The sequence below is a fragment of the Diadema setosum genome, chromosome 10 (genome assembly GCF_964275005.1).
Source record: "Diadema setosum chromosome 10, eeDiaSeto1, whole genome shotgun sequence".
NCBI classification, from domain to species: Eukaryota; Metazoa; Echinodermata; class Echinoidea; order Diadematoida; family Diadematidae; genus Diadema; species Diadema setosum.
In genome coordinates, this window is record NC_092694.1 from 6071741 (window position 1) to 6093115 (window position 21375).

Sequence of the window (21375 nt, forward strand, 5' to 3'; positions counted from 1 at the left end):
TAACTAACAAAACACAAACACAAACAACATATAGGGTATGGTCACTTAAAACAGTCACAAGACAAACATAAATATCAGACATATAAATTATGGATTAGGTAGGGTTTGACGACAAATTTTAATGTTACAAAATAATATATTCATGTTACAAAATAATATAACAGGCCTCCTTGTATCTTACACTGAAAACAATAAGAAAAAAAGTGTTTTCTGTAAATGATTTATCAATCTCTACCTTCCACACAACTGAAAGGTAAAGAAAAGGACGTGCTATACATTCACTACAACATACTAAGGTGGGATTCTATACCATTCAACATAAACGGACTACACTGTACAACAGTCACAAACCATTCACACACCAACACATACACACATGACAAAAACCATCTGCATATTAGAAAACTCAAGGCAAAATAAAGGGTTAAATCCAAAATACTGATAACAACTACAGGGAGGTTCTTGCTCTGAACATGATCAAGGGGCCATCCTGATAAATGGGCCACATATTGGTGGTCTTTAAGGGTTCAGGAATCAAATTTCAAAACTGTATTTGTGCCTGTTGGTCTTGAATATTGATTCTATTGTCATGCGTATGGGTATACAAAGAGGGACTGGATAGACTGGCACTTACGCACAAACTTGAGCTCTTTTAATGCTTCAAGCTCAAGATTTCCTGGTTTGGATTCGTTCAGCGGGGCTAAAGTGCACCCAGAAGGAAAAACAGAGCCAAGAGATTTGCTTCAGACAAAGAAATTGGCGATCATTCCTGCAAAGCTGTTCTGCTTTTAGTATCAGCACAACTTGTATTGATCACCACAGTTGCTATCAGATGGTGATTTCTCATTCATTTTGTTAGCAGTCAATCGGTAACCAACATGGATTTAAATCAACCAAAATGTCAACTGGTTCCTACCGGCAGAACTCATTCTATGATGACAAAAAATAATTTTCTCTCTGAAAAGTACTTAACCAGCTGAAAATCTCTCTTGATTTATATGTAAAATTTGCAAACATATCCACATTCACTGCAATTCATAAAAACTAAAACTGATTTGAATCACACGAGGAAAGGGACAAATAACTTCAGGAGTCACTGCAAAATTTCATGATTTTAAAGAATCTAAACTTGCGAACATTTCACACACTAGTCAAATACAAATATACAATTCAATAACAGTAATCTCTGCTACAGTAATTGTCACATTACAATATTTCATTGAAACACATTGAGATCAAAGAATACATTGTATCCAGCAATGTGAAATAAAACTCAGATATCTATTTCATACATATCTTCCGTTTCCTGAAACCGTCCAACTGACAAAAATGATCTCCCTGTCTCCTTCAACAGATGCCTGATGCTCTGATCTACATTGCTAGCATAAAAGAGCTCCACCTATGATCTTGTTATTCTCATTTACATTAGGAGATCTGGATGAGAAGAATTAAATGTGTTTGATTTGATGGATTACCTACATTGTATCTCAAATTCTTTATAACAAACCTATCATCAGCAGATAAAAACCTCCACGTACAAGTCTGGTCACTTTCTGCGCACATGGTGATATTATTATAACAATAACACTCTTCAAAACAAATTTTTTCTCGCACATCAGCCATGCCTAACCAGATAAATAAACTGCTGCAACATTACCAAAGATATTTTTTCATCATTTGCATCCCAACCTCTATTTTGAAAATTTGTTTTTCTCACTTTCCGTTCATCATCATCATCATCATCATCATCATCATCATTACCTTCACCATCATCATCATCACCATCATCTTTACCATCAACAGGAAGTAATCAAAATGACTATAATCACTTCTTCACTGCAATCACCACAAAGAATATTACCCCAACATTTTTGACAAAAATATCTTTATCATCATTACTCTCATCATTCCCATTATCATCCTCATCATTACTCTCGCCACTCACATCATCCATCACTAATACCACCATTCTCATCATCATCTTCATCATCATCTTCCATCATCATCTATTATCACCACCATTCCTGTCTCCCCGTCATCTCGAAATCATCATCATTTTGTTCTTCATTAAATGTCCCATACCTGCCACACCAGTGAACGGTCGGCCGTCAGATGCCGTTAGGAGGGTCACATTCGTGGGGTAGGTACTGCTGTGGTCTGTGTTCACAACCAGTGTGATGCCACCGTCAGCACGGATGACAGAAATATCAACCCAAGATCCAGAATTCAAAGCTGTTCCTGTTAATGACGAGAGTTGTTAGGCAAATTGAGTCAAATCATTGTTACAGATTGAATATCAAAGATACATTACCGCATAGGTTCAGTATATTTTAATCTATTACTTGAAATTAATTCATCTCCGTGTTTTACTGTTTCTCCAATAAAAGTATATAAAGACACAGAGATATGTTCCAAAGAAAAAGAAGTATTGAAAACCATTCCTAGAACCGAAAAGAATGTTACATCAAATCTCCTAATGCATACACAAATGCTGCTAAAGCTGCCAAATGTATTTCTCTTACAAAGTATAAATTCAAGAAAATATCTGTACATGAAAATTTCAGCTCGTACAGTACACTTTGTCTTTTGCCTCTCTCTTTTTCCTTTCTTTTCCTACCATTTTTTGTCTCTTCCTTTTGGCCAAGAAATTGCTCACCATTAATTGCCGTCATGAGTTCCTTCATCTCCCTGCCATCGTTGAAAGTCATGACGACCTGGTCAGACTCCTTCAGGTCCAGTTGGATGAAGTTGCCGAACTGGTCGTGGGCGTAGAAGAGAAGGGCGTCGGTCTGGAATGTGCGGAAGCCCAGGTGGAAGTCTGCGGTCAGCACCGCTCGGTCTGAGGGGTCAAAGTTCACAAAGGCAGAGTCCTTCTGGAAGCTGAGGGTGTCCTGTCTCTTGTCTGTGTAGAAGGAAAGACATTATTAATATCTCCCTCTTCTAGAAAGTAATGCATTTGGCAATCAAACATTTTAACAATAACATCTTTAGATAAAAAGCACCTTGTACACAGTCAATGAGGAAAGGCCATATAACACACAGATATAATGATTTTCAAAAGGGTAAGTTTGAAGCATGGTAATAAAAATCTGATGTTTGTTATCTTAAATTATGATTGGAAAAAAATATTGTAAAAACATAGTCCTTTGAGTCTGTTTGAGAATTGATCAACAATTTTACTGTGTAACCAAACATGAAAATGAAACATAAAATCACATATTCTCCAGAGGAAAAAAAAAAAGTTTTGATACAGAACAAATACCAAGTGGATATCTTCATATCTACTTGATACAGAACAAATACCAAGTGGATATCTTCATATCTACTTCTGATAAGCAGATTTTGTTTGAGGTTATCCAATTAGTACAGTGTTCTGTAATCTTCCACATAAACTTCGTACACCAACACATAGCTTGTTTAATTACAGAAGTTTTGAGGTGTACCACATGTGCATAACCATCTCTCATAATACATGTAGCAAAATGAAGCACAGCAGCAGCATCTATTATTCCTTCATTTGACTGTGCATGAATGATCTTTGTAACAAAGCGTTACAGAAATGACACTCTTCAGAGTGTGTCAAGAGGAATTGTGCACAATGTGTGGCACAACACACAGCTCTTGGCCATTGACATTGCAGGATTTTTGCTGCCCGTTCTATAAATGACTTTGGTTTGTGGTCCAGCTTACCATTGCTGCAGTCGTTACCCAGAAGGGCAGGATGGGGGCAGTTGCAGGTGAAGGTGCCCCACTCGTCCAAGCACTGGCCCCCATTGCGGCAGGGCTGCTTGTCACACGCACTGCTACAGCCTGGCTTCATCTTGGGATTTCTGGTTTGTTTTGTTAGAGCAGAAACAAGAGTGAGTGAGTGAGTGAGTGAGTGAGTGAGTGAGTGAGTGAGTGAGTGAATGAATGAATGAATGAATGAATGAATGAATGAATGAATGAATGAATGGAGTAGTTGATTAATGAATGTGTAGCTAAAAGAATGAAATAATGAACAAACATACCTGGAGTGATGGCACACGCCAAAATTAATATAGCAAGTCATTGATTTGTTGACAAATGAATCCATAAATGCATACCTCAAACAAAGAGATGCATTATTAACAAGTGGATGTTTCCGTGAAGGAGTGGAAAGATTCATGAAAATGGACTTATATTCGTTCATGAAATCAAAAAATGATAATGTTTAAACAAATAACTGATAACATACTAAAATAAATGGTTGAAAATGAAGTCATCACAATAAACTTTACATTTGAAACATACACACATGATGAAAACTCTACACTTGACCCAAATGCTTGACCGTGATATTTGACCATGATGCATAGAAGACTTTATAGACTGACAGGATGCACTCACGTGAATTCATTGTAAAAATCATAGATGAACTCATATTCGCCATTCAGCAGAACTCCAGCGATGCATCCACTCATCCCGGTCACTCCAGAAGGAAGGCTGTTTTAGAGAAATAAAAAGATAATTTCACATCATGCACTCATGTTAATAGTTATTTACAGTATATTTTCATTAGTGGGAGAAAGCTATAAGCTCAGATGGGCTTGGGTAATTTTTTTCATGATAAAATCCGGGTCATAAATTTAAAAATTTCATATCTTAATTCTCAGTGTAAGTTCAACATGGAAAGAACATGACAGGTTTCTGAACACCTTTAAGAAGACAGACATGGCCCAACACTGTGCATTTACCAACAATTTCTTTCATGATTCAGGTGCGATTTTCTTCACTTTGTCTCCCTCTACAACTCAAATTTGTTAAGATCGCAACTGCTGATCTGTGAATTAACTAACATGTCGGAAAAAAGGAACCAGTGGGACTCGAACCTATCATCTACTGCTTGCATGGTTATCCACATCACAACTTCGAAGACAACTTTTTTTAATCCATACTTTACACTTAACAAGCCAGTATGGATGTAGGTTACTCTACCTAAAGCAGGGTAAATTGAGTATAATTTTATTTTTAAAAAGTCTTGAAAACTGGTAAATATTCTAAAATCAGAAAGTCAATATGTGGTAATCTTATGAAGCTGTCATGACAACAGGCCACATTCATAATCTCTATCAAACACACTTGTAATTTTACCATGACAGACATCTCTTATATATGAAGAAGCAAGAGTTGATTTGTTCAAAAAAAAATATGAAAACCTTCATGGTAAAAAACAAAAACTGATGTTATTGTACACAAAGTGACAGAAGGACCAAGGTTGTTTAGATTTCATTTTTATTTCATTTAATCATTTTCATTAAAGAAAAAAAAATATTCATGTACAAAACAAATATGATACATACGGACAAAATACATAATACTATTTTGAATATTGATGTCAAAATATAATATATTCACACAGAGTGAACGTTAAAGAAATGGTGATCAAACTTTGACCAGTTTGACCAGATTGACCAGCAATGTGACTTACATTCCACTTCCTCCAATTTGCATGGTTCCCTGGAACATGCCCATCTTTTCCCCAATGGGCAGTGTGAGCGAGACGCTGTCAAAGTCGATGGTGGCGTAGATTTCGTACTCGGTCTTCTGGAGGGTCAGCGTGTGCCACTGGCCGTCGGTCAGCGGTCTGGACACCTCCAATGTGGTGGTCTGGACGTTGCCATTCATGTGGAATTCAAAGCTCAGTGTGTTGGCTGTGGAAGGGGAAATCAAACAGTTGATTCTGATCTTTTTTTTTTAAAGTTTACCTCTAGCATTACTAACAATCACATGACTTTTCTGAAATTGCAATATGGTAATAATGACCATTCTGACATCTCACAACTCACAACTGTGTATTATAGATGTCTGATAATCATAATGATGAGAATGATAATGATAATAATAATAGTAGAAGTAGTAGTATTAGTAGCACGTAGCGATAAATCAATTCCTCAATGGCACTTGCTACTTAGTGCTATTACTGTTAACATCATTCTACAAAAATCCCAGTCCTCATATGTAGGATGACTCACGTGCGGTGATGGTTGCCATGAGGAAGTTGGGGTGTCTCCAAGTTGCCCGCTGGTGGAAGAGAAGGGCGTTGATGTCCCGGGTGCGGAAGCTGAAGGAGAAGGCACCGTGAAGCCAGGCACCCAGGGCGAGATGTTGGGCACGGTCCAGCAGAGAGACAGTGTAAGGGAAGGTATAACCCACTGTGAGGACAAAAATGCAATCAAGAGAATATCGTTAGACATTTCACTTTGATTCAAATGGTTCAAACCTTATTTTCATTTTTTTCCAACAGAATACTCAAAGAAATAAATGAAATTTGGCATTCGTGTCAATGAAAATATACATAACCGCCAGAAGATAACAACATGTTCATCTTCATGTGTATGTGATCAGTACAAAAGAAAAATTTAACTCTCAGTCAGAGTTCTATGAGAATTTTTATCTCATGTTTGATTCTACAGATAGATCTGGAGATTGATTGATTGATTGATTGATTGATTGATTGATTGATTGATTGATTGATTGATTGATTGATTGATTGATTGATTGATTGTTGATTGATTGATTGATTGATTGATTGATTGATCGATCGATCGATCGATCAATCGATTCGTTCTGTGAGAATTTTTATCCCATTTTGGTTCTACAAACAATTAATCTATCGATCAATTTATACATATTAAACTATTAATCAGATGGATGGATGGATGGATGTATGGATTGACTGATTGATTTTCTTTTTCACAAAAAAAATGTAATGCAAAGTCAATTGAACACCAAGGTTATTGAGCAATGTTTGAATCTAATGGTGGAAACAAGGAATAACTTAAATACACAACAAAATTCTATGTTAATACAAAATGAAGACAAGCAAGTGTCATTTTATGCATAGTCAAACTTAGAAATTACATGTACCTCCAGTTCAGAAGTAAAATCCAGAAACTCTGATATTAATAGAAATGCAGGAGGCAATCACCACTAAAGCAAATGCTTGATAATGATCTTGCTGAGAGTACGCAGCCCCAGAATAAATCAGTGAACCTCAGGAATTCAAGTCTGCAAGGGTCGTTCTCTACCTGCGTCCGACATGATATTGTAGCACTCCTACACTACCAAACAGCTCGATCTGAACATTTGGGATAATTTGAGCCATCGATATGTCAAAAGGTGTCTTCTGAGCTCCTTTAGGGATTCACTTACGTGAGTTTCCACAGTGGAGAGGGCCCAGGCTCAGGGTGGCCTTGGTGAACTGGGCCTTTTCGCTGGCCCACGGCTTGAAGCTCATCTTTGTGATGGGGAGGTAGAACATGCTGTTGATGTTACCGCTGTCTCTTCTCCACCTGCCAGAGAGATGAATTTACCCATTGAGGACTACCCATTTTTTTTTCTGTTATACAATATTTCTCATAGACACATGCCCAAGTATACTCTGCCTCAATCTTCAACAGGTTTACAAACTTTACACCTCTGTGTATATAATAATTGTATTTGATATAGTTTGGCATTCTTTTTTTCCTCATTTGTAACCTATAAGGTTTTCTATACCAGATTGCAACATTTTACAAGCACTCCTTTTTAGGCTATCAACAAAAAATGAATAAAATTTTACTTTACTCTTTACGTCTTGTTGTAAATGACAGAATTTGTCCCATTGCATTTCATGTGATTTCCTCACAATGGAAAGTAAAAGTAGTTTTTAGCTTTAAAACAATGACAACATTGATAATCTTTTCACATATCCCTCTATTTACTGTAACCCATCATCCAATGCAAAGGTAAAAAATTGTTAAATTCTGTAAGCATTATTTAAAGACCTAATAAAATGCTTGCAAAATTTTTTAATATGCAAAAGAAATGTAAAATATATGTCATGATTATCAATGTTAATATGTTGTCAGTGTCGTTCCGGTTTTCATTGCTTCTAGAAACTCCCCCAAATATCACATTTTTGGAGGACCCCGTTGCAGCTTTTGCGAAAAATATAGTCACGTGACCAACACCCCTGAACCGATTGATGACGTATAAGCACGGAGTTGTGCTCAGTTAGCAGACGCCGCTCAGCACAAGCACTCAGATTTCTAGCTTGGTACACGCGCGTACACGATAGCTAGCCCGGCCAGGCCCGGGCCCCGCGGGATGTGCGCTCCCGGTCGACACACTGACTGTCGACATGTACGCATTACCACGTACATTATCACTAAGTTAGCTTGCACAGATACCTGGTACCTCGAGCATAATGTCTTCCCCTATATGGGTAAACTTCGACAGTGACATTGATGATGATGATGGAGACTGCAGCTCTGACGATAGCGGAGAGGAAGAGGAGGCACATGAAGTTGAAGGGGAAGATGGGGAGGGAGAGGCAGCCGATGAACCAGAACGTTATCGTGGGGCTGCACCTTACCGATATGAACCAGCTGCATCTCCCCCGCTGCCAGTGCAAGAGCGTATGAACATGGCACCAAGCCCGAGAATAGACCTCACGGAAACGATCGCCTGGGAAATACAGAGTGGTATGTCTGGTATGCCCCCATATAGTTTAACGTTAGAAAGGATACACTGTATTCTACATGACTGACATTGTAAGTTGTAACTGTCTAGTAAGTAGATTAGAAGAACAGGCCCAGCTCGCTCACAAAGTGAGCGGCTACTCCGGCCGCAGCAAGCAAGCGGGAGCGTCCCGGCCGTGGCCTGGCCCGTCGGCCGGCGCTTACAAGTTAAACTACCACTGGGTACCAGTAGTAGTAGTAGTAGTAGATCTAGTAGCAGTCTACAGTACTAGTAGTTATAATAGTCTACTAGTAGTAGTAGTCTACTAGTACTACTACTAGTAGTGTACTATTACCACTACAGCACTAGGTTCTAGGTCTAGTAGACTAGTAAGTAGTAATAGCAGAATCTTTGGTAGTAGTAGAGGCTACACTCTAACGATTAACGGTTAGGGGGATATGTTGTTACAGGGTGGGTCGTGGCTAAAAAAAAATAAAAAAAAAAAGCCTAACATGTTAACCAGTTTCCCATAGTCAGTTTCTGCAATATGATCAGTAATTTAGATGCGTCATTTTCTAAGAAAAACGATACCAAGAATGATCGTCAATTTTGGTCGAGTAGTTTTTGTTTTATGCTAAAAATCATACTGTGGAAGGAAGCCCAAACGCCGTGACCGATGAATGCCACGGTGGGGCTGGATTCACGAGTAGGTCTAGGCCTATAAAGCAGGCGAGTCGCCGTAGTATTAGTACAGACACGCAGTGGTGGTGGGGCTATCGTGAAATACTAGTAGGCCCCACCGCAGTCACGCGTGCACCGTACCTGTGCGTTTATAGCAAGCAAGGGTAGGTCCTCCTAGGGTTTAGGGTTAGGTAGGGTTGTATTTATGGTTAAATTGGCCGTTAAATTAGTCGAGCCGAGGGCCATATTATGAGGTCATTTTCGCCGCATTCACGAGTATTCACTGTGGAAGGCAGCCCCACCGCCGTGCTTACCTACCGAGATGAACGCCACACGGTGGGGCTGAAACAGGCGAGTCGCCGTAGTATTACTATTAGTACAGACACGCAGTGGTGGTGGGGCCTATTTGCCGAAAATAATGGATATCCAAGCGTACCACAGTTGTAATCTGTATTATTGGCAGTATTAAATCCGATACAGTTCATTAAATCTTCTTTTGTCTAAAGGCTTAGCCAATGACAATAGTGCAGCGCAGCACCTGCTATGCGCTCGCTAGTATAGCTCGCTCCCCCGCCAGCGCTAGCCAGTGCAGCCGCCGGCCGCGCGCCGGCTGTCGCTGCGCTGCGCTAGCATAGCCTTGCCAGCTCGCTGGCTACGGCTAGACTGGTCGTGAACGACTCCGTTCGTAGACGTCATCACAATTTAGATGTGATAGTGCGCCGCATGCGGTGAAAGTATAGCAAGTTTTCCAAAACCGAGGAAATTGCATCCATTATGTTAACAAATATAGAACAAAATTCAGAACAGTAAAAAACCCCGCACAACCATAGAATTACTTAGAATTTAACATTTAATATTATTACATCATTGAGAAAAAAATGCCTAAACCATTTCATTAGGTCTTTAAACATACATTACCTGACATACTATTAAAGAAGAGTGTTCCTAAAATTTACTTATGACACTGTTACTTGCTTAAACACTAAAACATGAAATACTTTCACATATTGTGTCATCTAAAGCATTCTGCAGTGTGTAAACGATTGCCATGCATACAATATATATTTCAAAAAGTTGAGATAAAACTCACACTGCGTAATCAAAAAGTCAAACTCATTTCATCACCAGGGTCACAGGTAAAGTAATCATAGAATCTACCCACAACTTGAATACATCAATTAACCCACTAAATCCAGACACAACTTAATCCCAAAGACTTAGTAAATGGGTAACACCATCTCAGTAGGTGAAGGGGTAACTGTGATATGAAATGCATGTAGGTGTGGGGTTACCTTTTCTGACCTCTGTCACAGTCTCCGATAAACGGCATGGCTGCCTTAGTGATATTCTGACCAGACACGGACGTCAGGTCGGTGTCCTTACCAATCCTGGACAGAGAAACGGGAGAAACAAAATAATCGATATGAATCCAACCAGCACAAAATTCATTTCTGATCTTTGAAAATGCTGAAGATACCCCATTCACACACAAACTTGGGCAGCGGAGTGCTCCTGAAGCAGTTCTGGCTTTACCGTATATCCCTCTAAGTTTGTTCATACATAGAAACACCATTTGCCGAGACCACACATGATGTGGCTAAGAGGGGCATAAATGTCATGGTCATCTTCGAATGCGTGGGAGCTTCACACATACAAACTGTATGCACAGCGCACACCACAAACCAAAAATAAAGTTGAATTGAATTGAATTGAACCACTTCTGGAATGCTCCAAACATCGGTGGTCATGTCTACAGAGTTTGAGAGCCCTTCACAAGCAGTCCTGAACCTATAGGCTCGAAGGGGGCTTAAATTCATGATTTTCATGATAAGGTCATGTCTTAATTTGATTTCATTTATTGGTCTCTGTTTTGCCATACAAAAATTGATGATAAAAAAATCATCATGTGATCATCACCCTCATTACCATTTTTAACACCACATAAACACCATCACCATCACCATAATTCTAACACCACAAAATACCATCACCATCATTTCTAACACCACAAAACACCATCAACATCAACATCATTTCTATCACCACAAAACACCATCACCATCATTTCTAACACCACAAAACACCATCACGATCATCATTATTTCTTTAACCACAAAACAACATCACCATCATCACCATTTCTATCACCACCAAACACCATCATAATCATCATCATTTCCAGCACCACAAAACACCATCACCATCATTTCTATCACCACAAAACACTATCACCATCATCATCACTACCACCAAGGTTGCCTTTGAGGAACCTTGTCCTGGTAGTCCAAATCATCATCACAAATATAATCTATTTCACCATCATCTCATCATATTCATTAAAGCCATCATCATCATTATCACTGTCATACAAATTGATCACCACCATACTCATCACCATGACAATCACATTATCACCATCAGCATCACCATTGCTACCATCATCATAACAACTATCATCCCCATAACCATCATTGTCATCATCAACCACCGGGGTTACCTGAGAGGAGCCTCAAAGCAGTGGTAGTTGAAGTGTTGGTGGCAATTCTTGGACCTATCTACCAGGAAGTGCAGCATGGGCTTGGTCATGAACTGGTACTCGACGTCGAACTTGATGTGGGGAAGCTTCATATCTCTGACCAGAGTCTCGTCTTGGAAGTTGTGGGCGACACTGAAGCCAGCCGTCCCTTTGCTGTTAAAATGTTGCAAAAAAAAAGAGAAGAAACTAAGTTGCATTCCTTTCACATGATCCTACAGCAATTTCCTAAGAACCTTCCCTGAGAACCGAAATCAAGATTCTTTTTGTTCTTCGCAAAATAATGGGCATGAGATATAAACAGCGCAGGGCTGGCAAATTCTTTTGTTATAAGTGACCGTGCATCACAAAATGAGCAAAAAGTTGCACCCCTTTATTTTATGTGAGGACTCAAAAAAGGTGAAAAGGATCAACCTAGTAAATATTGGGTTTTTCATATTTTCTGAAAGAGCTATCCTTCTTCTACATTATTCCTGATTTTGGGATCATAACATGAATGGGGAAAGTGTGTTTTCAGCAATTTTTCTACAACCCTTTTTTGAAAAGGAGCGTAATCAGGTATGTCTTAGAGGCCCCTTTTTATTTCTTGAAAATCCTTTGCACACTCTTCAATTTAAATTCTCATAACTTTTGTAAAGATAATGCTAACTGCTTTGAAAGTTTGCATTAATCACAGACAGTATGTGTTAATAGAGCATGCTCAATTTCAGCTTAATCTCATAATCCCTTGATTGTTATTGCTCTGGTGGTTTACACAATGTTTTTTGGCCCTTTCAGCACACAGCTAGCATGGCTTGGTAAAGATTTAGCGCTTGAATAGACACTGTATTTCAGAGCCTCTTTTCTCGGTTCACACTTTTCTAGAGTGCTTGCTTTCTTTCCAGTATTTAGATAGGTTAGGGGAGTCTATTTGAATTGAGTTATACATCATTTTAAAGCTTAGATTCTGCTCTTTCAGAATCCATGTCGGGCGACTTTTTGTTGGTTTTGTGGTGCAGGGTCACATAATTATACTATATGGGCACCCAAGTGGGGTCAGGTAAAAATCTATTCAGCTCTCCCTCAATCACTGCATATGCTTTCATGCCAGTTTTGCACAAAACAAGCACACTACTACATTGGTTAACACAAATTTCAAAGAAAAAAAAGAGCATGCAATTCTGAGACAGAAAAAGAACAGTCATCAATAGCAGAACCTCTAGTCTTTTTCGTAAATTAGTCTACTTTTAATAGTGTAATAATAATAAATGTAAATGTACACCTCGCATTCATACACACTTGTGTACACTTAGGTAATGTTGTATACCTGGTTCCCAAAAGGAATGGGTTAACACCAAAAGACAGAGCAAAATATATCACAAAGTAGATGCAACTCTGTTTTATATAAAACTATTACAGACTTGATTGTACTGACGTGTTACAAAGACATGAGGCTCTCCAAATGACACAAGCTCGCTATGATTCACCCTGACTTGGGCCATAAGCTCTTCGCTAACCTGAAGTCGCAGTCGATGTAGAACGGTTCAAATGGTCCAATGCCATCCAAGTCAATCAGTTTGGCACCGGACTGTGTGTCCCCTGAGTAGAAATACTCAGCACAGGAGCTCTTGTAGGTATCTGTTTGAAGACAAAGATTTGTTTTTTTCTTTTTATTGATGAGACATGACACCATGCACATGAGCATATGAGATTGTTGTAGTCCATATTATGCAATGATGTTCCTGTCAAAAGCGGCAAATGTTGTGTTCATATGTAAGATATCAATATACAGCTTAACTCACTGAGGACAGGCTGATTTCGCTTCAACACGCATTTCCCATAGACCTTGCCCGACTATACTCGGGACTCTTCCTGAGTGAGATAATATCAATATTGTTACAATTTTCTCTTTGACACTTTGCCCCATCAATTGTTTCTGTTGTTGTTAGCAACACTTTCTGTTAAACAACGGTTCTGACACCATATTGCACCATTTGAATGTTTTTTGTCTTAGTTCTCTACAAACCACATTTTGCAGTCTACCTAGATAAGTGCCTGCCAGATGAATATCATTTGTGTCTTATTTTAGTTACTCCTCCAGTTACCCCATCAACGAGCTCTCACCATTCTAGGAAAGATATACTATCAAGTGACTATAATGAATCCACTTTTGCAAATAGAAGGTCACAAAGTTTGATTTTAAAGAAAAACATAAAAGATTATTTGTGAAAAAATAAAACTTAGCTGCACCTACAGTCTAAATTTTGAAATCTGAATATGTTTAGAACTTCGAACTTTCTACATTCTCAAAGCATTTTACAGTGGCATTTGAATAGGTCAATTGTGCTTAATTACCTTCAAAATATTTCTTGTAAATCTGACTGCAAAACATTAAAGCTTCTTAGATATCTTAATCACTCAATCTTGAGGTTGACTTTCTCAACTTTTCTATGTCAGATTTAGAAATAAAGTTTGATGAATCATACTTTTAGGAGATAGCTAGTACCTGGAAGATTGAAGAATAGACAAAGAAACCAGATATTTAATGTTTAATGAACTAATGAGGCTTTTATAAAAATTGGTCACATTATGAACAAATACTAATCTGTGGAAAAATCCACTCACAAAATTGGCAGCGCGCTCCGGTGTACTTGGGGTCGGTGCACTGGCAGACGGGTTTCCCATCCTGTTCAATGCAGGTGCCTCCATTGGAGCACACCACATCCCCAGCCACACAGGGGTTTCCTGGGATGGGACAGCCGTTGAGGGTGACTCCCCGCATCAACAGCGTCCCGTACACCTCGGTGGGTCGGAAGACCTCCCCCTGCATGAAGATCTCCTGCATGCAGCCCTCAAAACCTGGGAGGGAAGAACCAACCAGAGTGGGGAGACGGGGTAGTAGATTTGTGGGGGGGGGGATGGAGTTGGGGGCCGAGTTGGGGACCGGGTCAAATCGAGATGAGGTCGGTTTCATGGAAGCATATGGATACGATTGGATAAACCAAAATGTGTCTTATAAAAAGGGAAATGTTAGGGGAACATGAGAGAAGTGCAGGAATATACATGCAATGCAAACAGAAAAAAAAAACATGCCCTTGGAGAGGTTCATCAAAAAGAAAAGAATATGAAGATTGCATATAAAAAAAAAGATAAAGAAAAGGGAAGGATTGATGATATTTATTCATTTCAGTTACATAGACAAGGGACAGAGAGATATATGTATGTGTAGAGACATATAGATATGAGAGTGAGAGAGAGATAGTGAGAGAGAGATAGAAGTGCAACAGACAAATATGCATAGAGAGAGGTATATATATATATATATATATATATATATATATATATATATATATATATATATATATATATATATATAATCACTTAGACAGATAGTAGATAGACATATGAATCAACAGATAGACAGACAAACAGATAGGTAAATAGATAGATAGATAGATAGATAGATAGATAGATAGACAGATAAATAGATAGCAAGAAAATCATGGATACATAGTAAATCATAAGAGCAGATGGGTACACAAACATAATGATATAAATAAACAAATATAAATATTGAAAAAAATGATTTCAAGTTGGTGCACAGAAAGGAGAGGAGATAAGAAAACGAAACCTCATGTCAAACAGACAGGAGAGGAGTGAAGATGGTAAGATAAGACTAAAGAAAAAAAAGTTTGGCAGGAATGATGTCCAATCGAAAAAATCAGAGCATATGAATTCATGCATCACTACATACAAATGATATCATTTTCATAAAGCAAAACTGACTTTAACTCCATTTTATATGGTTACTTCAATACATATATGACAGAATTTTCAAAATAATTTCTAAACAGTATGTCATTTGTGAGCAGACTACTTTTCTTCAATTCATGTTTTGAAGTTTAGCCATGCACTACAATAAACATGATTGACTAAAAGACATCTTAAACAATAACTGACACATTTTCATGGGAAGGATAATTTATTTTTAGTAATGATTTTAATCCATGTTCTAGAATATTAGTTAGACCACAATCTCCTATGTGAGTTAAGAAACTAAATGGATAAAACTTAAAAGAGTCAACATTACCAAGGACATTACAGTTGTCAATGAATAAATGTAATTACGTCAGTCTTTTGAGTTTAGCAAGTAACAGCCCCAGTACATACTTTTAAGCTGGCTTGATATTTTTTTTTTTTTTAGTTTATAGTAGACGTACAAATTTAATGAATGACATAATGAACGAAATAAGTACGTTATGCTCTAAGTACTCAGCTACATTCTTAAAAATCTGCTATAATCCATGCAACAACTGAAAATGTGTGATTAAAATAAATTAAACGAAAATTATATGAGAATAATTATATGAGAATGAGTTATGTTGCATGATGGGAAAAATTAGAAGCTAATAAAGTCTGGAGAGAGTGGGATGAAGAGGGCGAGTGAGAAGGAGGCGAGATGGAGAGATAATCGGCGTTAGGAGTGAGCTGTGAGAGCGAGACGACAGTCTGATGATGCAGTCAGAGATGTGGTAGGAGAGACAGATGCAGTTCTGAATCAAAACTCATTAATTCTTTTGCCAAGGAAAGCATGATGAGCCTTGTTAGGAGACTATTCAAAGTTGGTGGCAAGTTTACAGTCCTGTATTGCTTATTATCAAAGAAAATACAACATGTAATGACACATCACTTCAGTGAATTTCACATCTCTTATGCTTTACCTCCTTTCACAGTAATAAAGAGAGGTGCTGCAGTGATGGTGGTAATGATTAACTCTTTAGAGTCACATTTGAACACCCTACTCAGTCGATGGCTTGCTAACTTTGCAAATTTTACACAAACGCACAACCACACACAAAAGATAACAGTATGTCACAGTACATACAGCTTGTGGTGTGCATAATGACTAAATAGCAGTGTTCTCAAGGGGTTTTTCAAGCTAAAAATTCATATTTTTTGTCATGGTCCTGTCTTCAAAAATAGTCATACCTCCCAGACATAAGAGTGCCATTTGCAGTCTGTTTTTAGGTCTTAAATACTGGCCACTAACAAGGAAAAAGCCATAAATTTTTCACGAAATTTACATCACAGCAAAGCTTACAATTTTGCCCGACAATGTTGCTTTACAGCATTTCTATCACAAATTATTAACTATTAAAAAGTTAATTGTCTCTGAAAAAAAGGAACGCTTTCCAAAAGGGCTCATCATTGCAATCTCAAAATAGTGTGGCACACAGGGCATTTACAGTGTGGCATATGAAGAGTTGAGATAAAATGAAAACATGTAGTAACAGCAATGACAAAAATAATGAAAATGACTATGAATTTAAGAGCTGTTATCATCTCAGAGCCATTAAAGATGATAACATACAACTATATGATCACTACACTGATTGATGATAACACAATATAATCTGTGCAATGAATTAATTTGACATGGATGCCTGAAAACATAATCAGCAGATACAGCTCTAATTGTAAGTGATGAGACAGCTAAAAGGAAAAGCAGAAAAAGCATGGTGATTTTGCAGACAAGGTCCTGTTACTATTAATCTATGGAGCATATTAATAGTTGTGAAACTTCCATCCCCTTCCGCTCGAATCAATCCTTTATATTTCAGTTTTCTTTGCCGAAATGAGCTCTTTAGTAACTTTCTTGACCATTGCTTTCTAAATGTTCTTCGAGGTGTTAATACTCTTCATTAAGATTCTGTGTGTGTATATTACCTCTTTGTCTCTTGTGAAATCAGGGTCAAACTTGTTTAAACTTTTCTCAATAAAACATTTGCTCTGACAGAAAGGGCAGATAATCTCAGATTAGGCATCAAAAGGGCAGTAGAATCCCGGAACTTTTCCATTACATACATGTAAGGTACAACTTTTCAAAAAACATCAAAACATGCTATGAGACCCTTGTTCTTGTCAACTAAACAAAATGATGCAAAAATTCTCTGAGGCTTGCAAAGGTTTATTTTTACATCAAAAAGTTAGAAAGGTTTCTTTGCGTATCACAAGATTTTGGTGAGGGTTTCCTTGAATTCAGTATAGCGCCCTCTGTGCACATACCCTTGCCGTTCCAACCTCCAAGGTAAACCGCTCCTCGTGGCTTCAGGACCTCAGGGAAAGTGAAGGATGTTGACTCTCCATCCAGCTCGAGGTATCCAACACTGGGAGAAGTGTGAAAATTAGCTCAAATGAAATGGTATACCACTATTTTCAAACATTTAAAAGTAATTTTATCATCAGTTAGAGACAAAATAAAAACCTTTCCACTGATATTTCATTTGTTGCATAATGAATATTTTTGAAGTTATGATATAAATTGTCTCATATCTCCTTATTATCTGTTTGGGGTTTTTTACGGTTTAAATCACAAACACTGAATTTGGCAAAAATGCAAAATCAAATGGATTGGTTAAACACAGCAGCATTCCTACATGACAGCCCTCACTGAAATATGGTAATGAGAGAATAACACCTGATGTTGAGCCACAACATAACAGCAACTTCATCCATCCTTCCACGTATTATTCAACTGTCGAGCATATCAGAGAGACAGTAAATAGTTTTTTACCCCGGAAGTGCATAAGTGGCACTAGAAAGAAATAGATAGAAACCTTGAAGTGTGAGCGTGGTAAGGCTTTGTTTAGGCTTTGGTTTTTTTCTTGTTTTTTTTTTTTTTTTTTTTTGGGGGGGGGGGTTTCTTTTGCTCGTCAGCTGAAGAAACTCGGAAGAGGCACCGGAAGTTGCACCGAATGCCTTTTTTTTTTCTTCTTCTTCTTCTTAGCTCATGAAACCCAGTAGAGTCCCCCCCCCCTTTGAAAATGTGGCGCCAGCGGTGATTGAGGAGCGCTGTGCCTTACCCGTCAGCGAGAGAAATGTTGACCGAGTGCCACAGGCCGTCGTGTAGTCGACTTCCAATGCTGCAGACGTAGTCGAGATCAAGAGAAACGTGGGGGTCGGTGGCAAGCCTCATGTGGAGAGAACCATTCATCATGTCCAGCTGTGGGAAAAATATTCAGGGTGATGGAAGGATTAATGAGATTATAATTATCTGAACCTGTCTAGTTTTTAGACATCAGGTACATCACACATTTCAATTTCAATTGGACCCAGAGCATAATTTCCTAAATTCATTTTGATTATATGCAGTTTCTCTCATATGACTGTGAAACAATCACAAACATCTGATGCACTGAATCAATATACTCTGTGACCTTGAAACTCTTAATAAACTTGTTACCGTCGGAGGAAAAAAAAAAGTTTAAAAAATAATTTGCCAAAACATGCCTAATTGATATCAGTTCAAAGTTTCATATCTCATCTATTTCTTGTCAAATTTCTAGGTCTCTATAAATGTTTTGACATTGAACACTTTTGTCTTTTATTGTAAAGCACATTTCCGGTGTGTTTAAGTTCATGCATGCCTTTTTTTTTCAAATGCTTATTCTTCTGTATTCACGACTCTATTGAATCATTAAAACAAAATTTCTTCACAAAGTAGTCACCTTGTAGCTGCTATTCTTAGTTCTACTTCTTGGGTAGGCCTATGCTTTGAACAACAGGGTGAGTGGGAACATAGGGGTGGCAAGTTACTATCTCAAGCCACATTTTGCACAGCCATTAAACCAGGGATGAATTGTGCAATGCAGCCAGTGGCATTCTAATCACAATATTCTCACTGTTGTCATGGCAACACCTTTTAGAGACTCACAATTTTTGTCTAGTTGTTGGGAATCATATTTGGTTAGTAGCTTGATTTGATGCATTGTTTTTAATAATGTATATTAACCACATGCCTGACTACATCGAAATAGCAAAGGTGAATTTCTGAACAAAATGTTCACCTTCTGGCCAGCTCTTTGACATGTTGCCATGGCAATATAAAAAAAAAAAAACACAGACATATGACAGGATAAAGCAGCAGACTCACCGTCAGTCTTCCTTGATGTGTTTCATTCATGTTGCAGTGGGCTGTCATCATGTGCGACGAGAGGTTGGCAGTTCGGAATGAGAACCTGTCGACACCAAGGTCAAAGGTCAACACTTTCCACATAAAACATACAAACACATCACACTGCACAGCTGTAAAACCAGTGAACGTGGAATAAAGATATGTGTTAAATCATATCTAACAAGCCTCTGTATGTCAAAAATTACGTGCAACATAAGTCAGTAACGAATTCATGTCTCAACCTGAAAGGATGACCTCAAAGGGTGACAAACTGTAAGAAAGAAAGCAATTTCAACCACACTATAGCAGAAGCTGAGATTCTCTAGTTGTCTATCAAGATTCAAGCCATTCTCTCCCATATTCATAACTCCCATAGTACATGAGATTAAAGCACTACTAACTCAGTAATGTAACTATACGCTCAGGTTAACTACAAGCCAAGCCTGGGGGTGATGCTGTATTCGTTGAACATGGGAAGATCTGTTGAACTACTGTACCTGATCATATAATACTCTGCAGTCTGTGCAAACTGACAAGTCCAGTGTATCAGAAGGAGGAAAAAGAAATTGCTTCTTCTCTATTTTCCTTTCCTTTTCTGCACACGAGAAGGACCATCCATTTCAAATGATGTAAACATAGAGAATTACAAAAACAAGGTTAGTCCTCCTTTTACCCCTTCCCTTTTCACTAGTCCCATCCTCACCTCACGCTGAGGTCAGCATCGTACCACCCCTCCAGATGAATGTAGGAGTCCGGCGTGGGGAAGGTGACGGGCACGATGCCGATGTCCTGGCATTCGTAGACCGGCTCGCCGCCGTGGAGCACGACGCGCGAAGTGGCCGCGTCGCCCTGGAGGGCCGTGATGATGTCACGTCGGTTGATGTACACCTCCTTGAGGCAGCCCACAAAGTTTGTATCAGTCAGGAGTCCTAGTGACAGGATCACATGGGAAAGAAGATGTAATATAGAAATATACATCAATGTATGTTTTATTTTCATCTAAACATTTCTTGTTGTGATACATTGTATTTTTTTTTCCAATCTGTATCGACGACAAATATGTGCTATTGGAAATGAATTTTCATTTGAATTTCAATTTCTTATTCATTTCACAATTATACAGAAAATGACAAAAATTTCATATTTCAGCTGTATGAATATAAAACTTGTCTTAAAACCTCCCACAATAAAAAAAAAAGAACAAATGTTAACTCTGATATATTTTGATATGGGAATATGCCTTTACCTGTATTCGCTAGTATAACATTTCTTTTTTTTCTGGATTTCATACATAACATAGTTGATGAAAAATTGTGAGGATATGGCATCATAAATTAGCTCATTTGAATATTCATAAGGACTGGTCAAGAAATGTTTTCTGATAAAAAAAGTGCAGTTTACAAATGTTATATCTTCTGTATTTCTCATCCAATTTTTGTAAATTTTGCAACATTATGTAGGGAATTTTTTTTTCTTTCTTTTAGAGTTTATTTATTTTGTGGTGGATTCCCCCTTTAATTACATGTCCATAGGTGGATAAGTGAAATTTGTGCGCATTTGGCTCATATTGGCAGAGAAAAGGTTGAAGTAGGCCATTCTACTTGTTTATTCTATGGTTCTCATGAATCATCGGAAGAGAAATGTGTTGTGGCAAAGAATATTTTAATCCTATGAACTTGATAGACTGCGAAAATCAAGCAATGTTAATCAACACCACTCACCTGAAAAGTCCAGCTTACCTTTGGGAGCAGTGATTTCAAAATTG

General features: G+C 38.1%; 1 protein-coding gene across 1 annotated transcript in view; it reads right to left on the reverse strand.

Moving 5' to 3' along the window:
- Positions 1–21375, reverse strand: part of LOC140234444 (axotactin-like) — a 66636-nt gene that overhangs the window by 13783 nt on the left and 31478 nt on the right. Inside the window, exons 7-21 of the mRNA XM_072314489.1 lie at positions 20314–20539; positions 19590–19674; positions 18520–18659; positions 17723–17823; positions 14282–14515; positions 13174–13294; positions 11642–11833; positions 10437–10532; positions 7174–7313; positions 5994–6173; positions 5450–5672; positions 4369–4464; positions 3691–3830; positions 2657–2902; positions 2083–2238 (exon numbers count right to left, since the gene is read on the reverse strand). Coding sequence (XP_072170590.1) covers positions 2083–2238; positions 2657–2902; positions 3691–3830; positions 4369–4464; positions 5450–5672; positions 5994–6173; positions 7174–7313; positions 10437–10532; positions 11642–11833; positions 13174–13294; positions 14282–14515; positions 17723–17823; positions 18520–18659; positions 19590–19674; positions 20314–20539 — 2376 coding nt within the window. The remainder of the gene's footprint in view (positions 1–2082; positions 2239–2656; positions 2903–3690; positions 3831–4368; positions 4465–5449; positions 5673–5993; positions 6174–7173; positions 7314–10436; positions 10533–11641; positions 11834–13173; positions 13295–14281; positions 14516–17722; positions 17824–18519; positions 18660–19589; positions 19675–20313; positions 20540–21375) is intronic.